The 12,699-nt window shown below is 42.3% G+C and overlaps 1 protein-coding gene across 1 annotated transcript; it reads right to left on the bottom strand.

Moving 5' to 3' along the window:
* On the bottom strand, positions 1-12,098 carry LOC149975398 (uncharacterized). The gene is made up of 3 exons (XM_090207117.1): positions 10,152-12,098; positions 5,830-6,033; positions 1-3,064 (listed from the first exon to the last, which is right to left on the bottom strand). The coding sequence occupies exons 2-3, from the start codon at positions 5,930-5,932 to the stop codon at positions 1,902-1,904; spliced, it is 1,266 nt and encodes a 421-aa protein (XP_090063243.1). The 5' UTR covers positions 5,933-6,033; positions 10,152-12,098; the 3' UTR covers positions 1-1,901.
* Positions 12,099-12,699: the final 601 nt, after the last annotated feature.

Here is a 12,699-nt window from a genome sequence, read left to right as displayed (position 1 = left end):
GGATTTTTAATGAATTTATTTGCAATTTTATTTAAAACTATACACAAGAGAAGATGTTGCCCGGAACAAATTAATGTACAAACATATCTAACTTCAACAGTTATTAAAATAAATTCATCAATCTCTAAAACAATGAATCTAGCATTAAAAGGCAATTTAATAAACACTAGTCAATTCATAGCCTGTTTATCATGAAACAAAACGTGTTTGGTAATAAAAAAAAAAATAATCCACCAAAACTAATGCAGAAAACTGATCATCGTTATCTGATACAGTGTGTTCAAAAAGTATTCAAACTGCTTGACTTTTTCCACCTTTTGGTACATTACAGCATTATTATAAAATGCATCAATCTACACACAACACTCCAAAATTACAACAAAAATCAGCTTTTTCAAAATTTTCGCAAACATCGTCTTAGCTGTGTGCTTAGGGTCATTGTGTGAGGCCCTGAGCACTCCGGAGCAGGTTTTCATCAAACCTGACTACCAAAGTCCATTTGATGTCACAAAGCTGGCCAGTACTTTAAAAATATATCCTGTTGTCCTGGTTTCCAGTAGTTTGTAGAAGAGGATCTTCCTTAATTGACCCTCCAAAAACAACGGACATATACCAGGAGCTGTACTAGGCCCGCCACGTCTGTTGACTCATCCAGCTGTAACAGACATATACCAGGAGCTGTGCCAGGCCCGCCACGTCTGTTGACTCATCTAGCTGTAACGCATATAATTATTGGCTTGTAAGGCGAAGCAGTAATTGTTCCAAACATCTGCCATGTCACTGATGCGTCGTGAAAACTGTATAGTTTTTTGGGATTTTTCCCCCAAGCCATATCTGCGGAAGCAGGAAGACTTAAGTCCTCCACAATAGTATGGTGCTTGCCTGTCCTAGCCACTCGATAGCTCACCATATAAGACGATTCTAGCGCCTTCTTATTAATGGCATCTGTTGCTTTTATACATGTCTTACTACTCGAAAGTAGTCTCAACTCTCGCTGAAAAAACTCCTGTGGCTTATTTTTCAAATTGGCATGTTTTGTTTCTAAATGTCTGCGCACGAGTGAAGGTTTCATCGAGTTGTGAGATATAAACACACTGTGGCTGAGGAAAGGCACATCCCTGTCTGTTGTTTGGTGTTTTGCCGGATAAGGAGGCAGTAGCTCTGACAGTTGTGATTGTGATGCAGCCCAGTGTCCATGCTAGCTGGGTTAACAGCAAATGGAGAATTACTGATGCTAGCATTGGATGTGCTTATGGAAGCAGAACAACTTGTGTCGTTGACAGGTGCAGTACTGCTGGTACCAGTAGAGCTGGGATTTGTCTATGGACGGAAGCAAAAAAAAAAAAAACACAGCAAAAAACTGACAAGATGCACACTGATCAGTAAAGAGAGACTAACATTCTATGATGCTCCCTTTCCTCTGCATTGTTCTCTCGCAGTGAGAAACAATATGATTACAATAGTGTTCTACACTTTCTTCATTTGATCCTATTCAACGTTGCCATTTATTTTATGAGATGAGAATTAAGAGGAGTGACTAATCTTAGCTGGTCTGAGAGAACTGATGAGGCTTCTCTCCTTCATGTATACATTGGTGTCTTTTTAAATGGCCCAATCTGTAGAATCTCTTCTCACAGTCAGTGCTTTGATAAGGCTTCGGTCAACTATGTATCCGTTGGTGTGTCTTTACATTGCCCAAATCGGGAGAAGCTGTTGCCACAGTAAGAGCAGAAGAAAGGCTTCTCTCCTGTGTGTGATCTCTGATGACCGTTTAGCTCAGCTGATGATTTAAATCATTTTCCACAGTCAGAGCAAGAGTAAGGCTACTCTCCATGATGTATACCGTGGTGTCTTTTTAACTGGCCCATTTGAGAGAAACTCTTCTTACAGTCAGAGCAGGACTAAGGATTCTCTCCTGTGTGTATACGTTCATGTTGTTTTAGGTGGCTCCGTTGAGAGAAACTCGCGCTACAGTCAGAGCAGAAGTAAGGCTTTTCTCCAGTGTGTGTTCTCTGGTGAACTTTTAGAACATTTAAATACGTGAAGCATTTTCCACAGTCAGAGCAAGAGTAAGGCTTTTCTCCAGTGTGTGTTCTCTGGTGAACTTTTAGATCATTTAAATACGTGAAGCATTTTCCACAGTCAGAGCAAGAGTAAGGCTTTTCTCCAGTGTGTGTTCTCTGGTGAACTTTTAGAACATTTAAATACGTGAAGCATTTTCCACAGTCAGCGCAAGAGTAAGGCTTCTCTCCTGTGTGTGTTCTCTGGTGAACTTTTAGAACATTTAAATACGTGAAGCATTTTCCACAGTCAGAGCAAGAGTAAGGCTTCTCTCCTGTGTGTGTTCGTTCATGTTGTTTTAGGTGGCTCGATTGAGAGAAATTCTTTCCACAATCAGAGCAGGAGTAAGGCTTTTCTCCAGTGTGTGTTCTCTGGTGAACTTTTAGAACATTTAAATACGTGAAGCATTTTCCACAGTCAGAGCAAGAGTAAGGCTTCTCTCCTGTGTGTGTTCTCTGGTGACCGTTTAGCTCAGGTGATGTTCTGAAGCATTTTCCACAGTCTGAGCAGGAGTAAGGCTTCTCTCCTGTGTGTATACGTTCATGTTGTTTTAGGTGGCTCAGTTGAGAGAAACTCTTTCCACAGTCCGAGCAGGAGAAAGGCTTCTCTCCTGTGTGTATACGTTCATGTTGTTTTAGGTGGCTCAGTTGAGAGAAACTCTTTCCACAGTCCGAGCAGGAGAAAGGCTTCTCTCCTGTGTGTATACGTTCATGTTGTTTTAGAAATTTCGAGTGAGAGAAACTCTTTCCACAGTCAGAGCAGGAGTAAGGCTTCTCTCCTGTGTGTGTTCTCTGATGAACTTTTAGCTGAGCTGATGTTGTGAATCTCTTCCCACAGTCAGTGCAGGAATACAGATTCTCTCCTGTGTGTATTTTTAGGTGTATTTTTAGCTTTGATAGAACTGGGAAAATCTCCTCACAATGTGGGCAGTGGTGAGACCTCTTAGCTCTGTGATCTTCCTGCTGTTGCTCTCTGGATGTAGAGAATGTCTCAACATGGTATCCTGTGTGAACATCAGAAGAACCAGTCAGTTGGTGTAATATATACAGTACCAGTCAAAAGTGTGGACACACTTACTCAAGGGTTTTTCTTCATTTTTACAAATTTCTACATAATAGTGAAACATCAAAACCATGGTATTACACATATGGAATCATGTAGTAACCCCCCTCCCAAACAAAGTATTCACCCCTTGCCTTGACTGCTTGGCACAGTCTTGGCATTCTCTCAACCAGCTTCACCAGGAATGCTTTTCCAACAGTCTTGGCACTCTCTCAACCAGCTTCACCAGGAATGCTTTTCCAACAGTCTTGGCACTCTATCACTTATAAAATGTCCTCGTTTTGAAAGAAAAACATTTTTTTTGTAAAATAAAATATCAAATTGATCAATAGTGTAGACATTGTTAATGTTGTAAATGACTATCGTGGCTGGAAACGGCTGATTTTTTAATGGAATATCTACATAGGCGTACAGAGGCCCATTATCAGCAACCATCACTCCTGTGTTCCAATGGCACGTTGTGTTAGCTAATCCAAGTTTATCATTTTAAAAAGGCTAATTGATCATTACAAAACACTTTTTTTAAATGATACACTTGGATTAGCTAACACAACATTACATTGGAACACAGGAGTGATGATTATGGGCCTCTGTACACCTATGTAGATATTCAATATAAAAATAAAAATAATGTTTTAAAGCAGTTTCCAGCCACAATAGTCATTTGCAACATTAACAATGTCTACTGTTTTTATGATCAATTTTATATTTTATTGGACAAAAAAAGTGCTTTTCTTTCAAAACAAGGACATTTCTAGGTGACCACAAACTTTTGAACGGTAGTGTATGTATTCATATCAGTAGGCTGGTAGTGTATGTATTCATATCAGTAGGCTGGTACTGTATGTATTCATATCAGTAGGCTGGTAGTGTATGTATTCATATCAGTAGGCTGGTAGTGTATGTATTCATGTCAGTAGGCTGTACAATACAAAAGGGGAATAAAACAGTCTTGAAGGAGTTCCCACATATGCTGAGCACTTGTTGGCTGCTTTTCCCTCACTCATAGAACTTTTAAAAAATCTGCTACCACTTGGCAACCCCTACCCCAGTCAACAGCCCTGCACCCCCCACAGCAACTTTCCCAAGCCTCCCCCATTTCTCCTTCACGCAAATCCAGATAGCTGATGTTCTGAAAGAGGTGCAAAATCTGGACCCCTACAATTCAGCTGGGCTAGACAATCTAGACCCTTTCTTTCTAAAATTATCCACCGCAATTGTTGCAACCTCTATTACTAGCCGGTTCAACCTCTTTCATATCGTCTGAGATCCCCAAAGATTGGAAAGCTGCCACAGTCATCCCCCTCTTCAAAGGGGGAGACACTCTAGACCAAAACTGTTACAGACCTATATCTATCCTACCCTGCCTTTCTAAGTTCTTCGAAAGCCAAGTTAACAAACAGATCACCGACCATTTCGAATCCCACCGTACCTTCTCCACTATGCAATCTGGTTTCCGAGCTGGTCATGGGTGCACTTCAGCCCCGCTGAGGGGGGGTGCCACAGGGTTCAATTCTCGGGACAACTTTTTTCTCTGTATTAATCAATGATGTCGCTCTTGCTGCTGGTGATTCTCTGATCCACCTCTATGCAGACAACACCATTCTGTATACCTCTGGCCCATCTTTGGACACTGTGTTAACTAACCTCCAGACGAGCTTCAATGCCATACAACTCTCCTTCCGTGGCCTCCAACTGCTCTTAAATGCAAGTAAAACTAAATGCATGCTCTTCAACCGATCGCTGCCCGCACCTGGCTGCCCATCCAGCATCACTACTCTGGACGGTTCTGACTTAGAATATATGGACAATTACAAATACCTAGGTGTCTGGCTAGACTGTAAACTCTCCTTCCAGACTCACATTAAACATCTCCATTCCAAAATTAAATCTAGAATCGGCTTCCTATTTCGCAACAAAGCATCCTTCACTCATGCTGCCAAACAGACCCTCGTAAAACTGACTATCCTATTGATCCTTGACTTCGGTGATGTCATTTACAAAATAGCCTACAACACTCTACTCAACAAATTGGATGCAGTCTATCACAGTGCCATCCATTTTGGGAGACATATCTCCCTCACTAACTTTAAGCATCAGCTGTCAGAGCAGCTCACCATCCAAGTACATCATCTACAAACTGTTATTAATTGTTTTGCTCCTTTGCACCCAAGTATCTCTACTTGCACATTCATCTTCTGCACATCTATCACTCCAGTGTTTAATTGCTAAATTGTAATTACTTCCCCACTACGGCCTATTTACTGCCTTACCTCATTTGCACACAGTGTATATATACTTTTCTATTGTGTTATTGACTGTACGTTTGTTTATCCCATGTGTAACTGTGTTGTTGTTGTTTGTGTCGCACTGCTTTGCTTTATCTTGGCCAGGTCGCAGTTGTAAATGAGAACTTGTTCTCAACTGGCCCACCTGGTTAAATAAAGGTGTTCTCAACTGGCCTACCTGGTTAAATAAAGGTGTTCTCAACTGGCCTACCTGGTTAAATAAAGGTGAAATGAAAAATAAATAAAATACAGATAGCCCAGGGAATAAAACAAATGCTGACAATACTGGTGTCAAACCATACAAGCCTCCGTAGCATGAAATAACATCTACCTTCTCATTGAAACAGTTCTACACCAACTTTTCATACACAGTGGGAAGTTGGAACGAACAACACACTTAGATAGAACCTGTGCTTACCATGATTAACAGATTTCCCAATCTTCTCCTCCTCTTCTTCATCTTTCATGTTGACATTCAGCTCCAGTGTTTGACTGCAGTCTTCCAGCTTCACTGATGCCATCTCTGGATCCTGCAGTGCAAACTGGGCTCCACTGTCACAATCAGCACCCAGTGACTGTGGGTTTTGTCCTCACTGTTGATGTTACCGGCCTCAGACTTAATCTGAGTTGGCAAGTTGTAATAAAGAAAAAAAGACACAGAAGTTAGTCTTGACAGTTCAGGCACTTCATTCCCTAAAAATATATTATATTTCTTGTTCAATTATCTAATTCAGTGCTTGACTTGGACTGAAATAGGTGCCTGTTCTCATTTTGGGTGCCGGTACTGTTTATATTTAGGGGCAGGAACTACACAATACTGTTGAGCTAATATTCTATAAGAGGAACATAATCTCAAGCAGTAGAAATGTAAGTACTCTGCTCTGGTAAGCTCCTGTCCAAATCAAGCACGGATCTCATTTCAGTAGATCAGGTAGCTAAGCATTGGCAACAAATACAGGACTAACATCAGGACAAAGATCGAATCGTACTACACCGGCTCCAACGCTCGTCGGATGTGGCAGGGTTTGCAAACTATTACAGACTACAAAGGGAAGCACAGCCGAGAGCTGCCCAGTAACACGAGCCTACCATAACGAGCTAAATAACTTCTATGCTCGCGTTGAGGCAAGGAACACTGAAACATGCATGAGAGCATCAGCCGTTCCAGACGACTGTGTGATCATGCTCTCCGCCGCTGATGTGAGTAAGACCTTTAAAACAGGTCAACATTCACAAGGCCGCTGGGCCAGACGTTCCAAGCATGCGCTGACCAACTGGCAAGTGTCTTCACTGACATTTTCAACCTCTCCCTGTCTGAGTCTGTAATACCAACATGTTTCAAGCAGACCACCATGGTCCCTGTGCCCAAGAACACTAAGGCAACCTGCCTAAATGACTACCGACCCGTAGCACTCACGAACTGTAGCAGTGAAATGCTTCGAAAGGCTGGTCATGGCTCACAACAGCATTATCCCAGAAACCCTAGACCCACTCCAATTTGTATACTGCACCAACAGATGATGCAATCTCTATTCCACTCCACACTGCCCTTTCTCACCTGGACAAAAGGAACACCTATGTGAGAATGCTATTCATTGACTACAGCTCAGCGTTCAACACCATAGTGCGCATCACTAAGCTAAGGACCCTGGGACTAAACACCTCCATCTGCAAATGGATCCTGGACTTCCTGACAGGCCACCCCCAGGTGGCAAGGGTAGGTAACAACACATCCACCATACTGATCCTCAACGCGGGAGCCCCTCAGGGGTGTGTACTCAGTCCCCTCCTGTACTCCCTGTTCACTCATGACTGTACGGCCAGGCACGACTCCAATACCACCATTAAGTTTGCTGATGACACAACAGTGGTGGGCCTAATCACCGACAATGATGAGAAAGCTTATAGGGAAGAGATCAGAGACCTGACTATGTGGTGCAAGGACAACAACCTCTCCCGCAACGTGATCAAGACAAAAGGAGATGATTGTGGACTACAGGAAAAGGAAGACTGAGAATGGGAGTGTGCTCATTGACGGGGCTGTAGTGGAGCAGGTTGAGAGCTTCAAGTTTATTGGAGTCTACATCACCAACCAACTAACATGGTCCAAGCACACCAAGACAGTCGTGAAGAGGACACAACAAAAACCTATTCCCCTCAGGAGACTGAAAACATTTGGCATGGGTCCTCAGATCCTCAAAGAGTTAATCAGCTGCACCATCGAGAGCATCCTGACGGGTTGCATCACTACCTGGTATGGCAACTAATTGACCTTTGACTGCAAGGCGCTACAGAGTAGAGGTCGACCGATTATGATTTTTCAACTCCGATACCAATTATTGGAGGACCAAAAAAGCCGATACCGATTAATCAATGTATTTGTAATAATGATAATTACAACAATACTGAATTAACACTTATTTTAACTTAATATAATACATCAATAAAATCAATTTTGCCTCAAGTAGATAATGAAACATGTTCAATTTGGTTTAAATAATGCAAAAACAAAGTGTTGGAGAAGAACGTAAATGTGTGTGCTATGCAAGAAAGCTAACGTTTCAGTTCCTTGCACAGAACATATGAAAGCTGGTGGTTCCTTTTAACATGAGTCTTCAATATTCCCAGGTAAGAAGTTTTAGGTTGTAGTTATTATAGGACTATTTCCCTCTATACCATTTGTATTTCATTAACCTTTGACTATTGGGTGTTCTTATAGGCACTTTAGTATTGCCAGTGTAACAGTATAGCTTCCGTCCCTCTCCTCGCTCCTCCCTGGGCTCGAACCAGCAACACAACGACAACAGCCACCACATCGGAGCAGCGTTACCCATGCAGAGCAAGGGAAACAACCACCCCAAGGCTCAGAGAGAGTGAAGTTTGAAACGGTATTAGCGCGCGCTAACTAGCCAGCCATTTCACTTCGGTAACACCAGCCTCATCTCGGTTTACTGCATTTGCGTAACAGGCAATCAGTCTCCTTGTGGAGTGCAACGAGAGAGAGGCATTTGCGTAACAGGCAATCAGGCTCCTTGTGGAGTGCAATGAGAGAGAGGCAAGTCGTTATTGCGTTGGACTCATTAACTGTAAGGTTGCAAGATTGTCAGCTCGGGGGATCCAAGGTGAAAATCTGTCTTTCTGCCCCTGAACGAGGCAGTTAACCCACCGTTCCTAGGCCGTCATTGAAAATAAGAATGTGTTTTTAACTGACTCGCCTAGTTAAATAAAGATGAAATAAAGGTGTAAAAATAAAAAATAAATAATATTAAAATTGGCGCCCAAAAATACAGATTTCCGATTGTTATGAAAACTTGAAATCGGACCCAATTAATCGGCCATTCCGATTAATCGGTCGACCTCTACTACTATGTACGGCCCAGTACATCACCAGGGCCAAGTTTCCTGCCATCCAGGACCTCTATACCAGGTGGTGTCGGAGGAAGGCCCTAAAATTGTCCAAGACTCCAGCCACCCCAGTCATAGACTGTTCTCTCTGCTACCGGATGGCAAACGGTACCAGAGTGCCAAGTCTTGGTCCAAGGGGCTTCTAAACAGCTTCTACCCCCAAGCCATAAGACTCCTGAACAGCTAATCAAATGGCTTCCCAGACTATTTGCATTCCCCCCCACCCACCGGTGCTACTACTTGTATCTATGCATAACCACTTTAATAACTCTACCTACAAATACATAATTATCTCGACACCGGTGCCCCCCGCACATTGACTCTGTACAGGTACATTGCCCGCTCTTGTTATTTAGTGCTGCTCTTTAATTATCCTTATCTCTTACTTTAAGGTATTTTCTTAAAACTGCACCGTTGGTTAAGGGCTTGTAGTAAGCAAGCATTTCACTTTAAGGTCTATACATGTTGTATAAAGTGCTCTTACGTTGTCCTTTGTGTCTAATGTGAATGAGTTCATGTTTTCAAATCACATTTTATTTGTCACAAGCGTCAAATAAAATGTGATTTGAAAACATGAACTCATTCACATTAGACACAAAGGACAACGTAAAAGCACTTTATAGTAGATTCTCTAAATTCACATAAAATGACAAAAAAAAAACATGTAGTACATTGCAAGGTTACTGTTTGCGTCTTCGTTGTATTATTTCAATCAAAAAACAATTGTTTTTCCCGTTCACACTCCAGAAACAGACCGAGGGGGGCGCCGCCATTTTACCAGCTCGTCAATTTTACACAAAACCAATAACATGCTACAAAGAAATCTCAAAGAAATGAATTCTTTATGAAATTACCTTGAGAAAAATATGTACATCCGCTCAGACAAACCCAAAGTCTCTAACTATGTGACTTGAAAAATAGTTTACCACTGTCGTGGAAATGTCCTCTATTTACCAAATCATGGGAGCAAACCACACACACAAGTCAGAGCTAGTTATCAAAGTCCATCTTTAATTATATGAGCTCTATCACAACCCTGTGACTCTCAGGCAATTCAGTGTCTAACCATGAATTCTCTGAGAGCCCCTTCCACATTTCAAATGAGGTCCTTTATAGTAAAGACACACACACAGGATAAGACAGCATAGACATAATAAATCGTTCAGCGTTGTCTCCTTACTCAAGGAAAAATAGTTAACCACATTCTTCACTCGGTTTGACAAAAATTACACATCAAACCTTTACCAACCGTGATAATACCTTAATGGATTTGTTACCTAGCATGGAATGACATGTTCTTTCGACATTGTAAAGTTTAAACGCGCTATTACATACCTGTACTAGTAAATTGTTATCTTCTTGACTGCATCGTTCTGGGGCTTTCTTTATTCTGAAGAATGGAGCCCGCGTGCCGGGAACTTCCTGTTCCCCACTACCACAGTGCAACATTCCGGGATCCTTGGGATGGCCCTATCCCATGCCACAAGAAGGCGGTAGATGCTACTACTGCTGCCGCCGCCTTCTCAGTGGTGTAAACTAAAGTACAAAGGTAAACAACATTTAAGAGATGACAAAAGCCGTTTTCTTTATAAAATAAATGAATGTTAATTTATAACACATGCTGAGAGCAAATTAACCTCTAACTAAATGTAACTCCAAAGGAACTAATTTAAGGGATAGTTCAATCAAATTACAAATGTCCACCTTGGTTTCATCGCCCTGTATACAATCCCAAAAATGTGCATGTCAACAGTGAAGTTCTGAAGATGGAGGACAATCAGTACAGCAGTGTTCCCCAATCCTGGTCCAAAGGGGAGTACATGTGTGTTTTTGCCCTCGCACTCACATACCTTATTCAGTTCAAAGGCTTGAGTTGCTTAGTTGAATCCAGTGTGTGAGTGTTAGGGGCAAAAACAAAAAAGCACACCTCTGTGGATCCCCAGGACCAGGATTAGGGTACACTGCAGTAAAACAACAAAAAAGTGTGATGATGCAAATTACAGCCTATTGTCATTTGTCATTTTCATATCATTATTATCATCATCACACTTTTTAATTTATACTGAAAGTTCTTGAAAACGTGATTGCAGTGTACTAATGAACAAAATACTACAATAAAGTTTTTTTTTTGTGAAACATCCCTTTCATAGAGCCTACCACTCCATTAAAGGAGAAGTTCACTATTTTATAACTTGGAAGTCCTGTATGTAAAGATCAAATCAAATGTATTTATAAAGCCCTTCTTACATCAGCTGATGCCACAAAGTGTTGTACAGAAACCCAGCCTAAAACCCCAAACAGCACGCAATGCAGGTGTAGAAGCACGGTGGCTAGGAAAAACTCCCTAAAAAGGCCGAAACCTAGAGAGGAACCAGGCTATGAGGGGTGGCCAGTCCTCTTCTGGCTGCGCCGGGTGGAGATTATAACAGAAAATGGCCAAGAGGTTCAAATGTTCATAACTGACCAACATGGTCAAATAATAATAATCACAGTAGTTGTCAAGGGTGCAACAGGTCAGCACCTCAGGAGTAAATGTCAGAAGGCTTTTCATAGCCGATCATTGAGAGTATCTCTACCGTTCCTGCTGTCTCTAGAGAGTTGAAAACAGCAGGTCTGGGACATGTAGCACGTCCGGTGAACAGGTCAGGGTTCCAAAGGCGCAGGCAGAAAAGTTGAAACTGGAGCAGCAGCACGGCCAGGTGGATTGGGGACAGCAAGGAGTCATCATGCCAGGTAGTCCTGAGGCATGGTCCTATGGCTCAGGTCCTCTGAGATAGAGAAAGAAAGAAAGAGATAATTAAAGAGAGCATACTTAAATTCACACAGGACTAATACTGTGGGTAATGGAGTCGCCAATGACTAGGGTTTTCAATTTGTCAGAGCTAATGGTGGGAGGCTTCGGCGTCTCAGACCCCGTAATGGGAGGAGTAGAGACCAGAGAATGCTCGACCTCAGACTCCAACTTGCTGCTTAATGGGGAAAACCGGTTGAAAGTTTCTGTCGGCTGAATGAGCGACACCGGTTGAGCGTTCCTACACCATTTCCCTCTAGAAGCCATGAGAAAGTTTCCGACTGCGGGGACTGTGCCAGGGGATTTATACTACTATCTGTACATACTGGTGGCACAGATGCTGTTTCATCCTTTCCTACACTGAAATGACCCTTGCCTAACGATTGCGTCTGAAGCTGGGCTTGCAGCACAGCTATCCTCGTTCTCCTATATATTATGAGTACAGCGACTGCAATTAGAAGGCATCATGTTAATGTTACTGCTTAGCTTCGGCTGGTGGAGGTCCTGACGAACCACGTCCAAGGGAAAAAACTGAGGGAAAAACTAAAAATATAAACGATAATTAGAAGTCTGATTACTTGGTTGGTATTCAGGGGACGAGGTACAGTATGTACTCAGGAGATGAATCTCTGATCTTAGCAGTGCAATTCTTATGCCCCCACGTAATGTCACTGTGGTTCTTCGATGTTTCCCGATATTTTTTTTTCTGTGGGATATTTTGTCTAATTAACCTGGGTCAATGGAAACCTGCCTACTGATGCCATCTCTGGATCCTGCAGTGCAAACTAGACTCCACTGTCACAATCAGGACCCAGTGACTGTAGATTTACAGTGTGGAAAGAGAGAGGGAGCCTGGATTTGTCTCCACTGTCAATCTGTCAACTCTGAATAGAATCTGAGATCAACCTCCTGGTCCTCCCCCGTGCATGCTACACCCCCTCCCGTTGTTACTGTGTGTATGAACACATTTTGAACAATGGCTTCCTAAAATGCTGTGGTGCTTACTAACACAATAGGAAAGGTTGTGGTAGACGTGGGCCATCATAGGTGAGTTCACAGCTCTTTCACTCTGAACATTCATATCAATGACTC

The sequence above is a fragment of the Oncorhynchus mykiss genome, chromosome 18 (genome assembly GCF_057628025.1).
Source record: "Oncorhynchus mykiss isolate SJ-2025 chromosome 18, ASM5762802v1, whole genome shotgun sequence".
In the NCBI taxonomy this organism is placed as follows: Eukaryota; Metazoa; Chordata; class Actinopteri; order Salmoniformes; family Salmonidae; genus Oncorhynchus; species Oncorhynchus mykiss.
The sequence above is the reverse complement of the archived record's forward strand: the minus strand, read 5'-3'. Positions and strand labels throughout refer to the sequence as shown.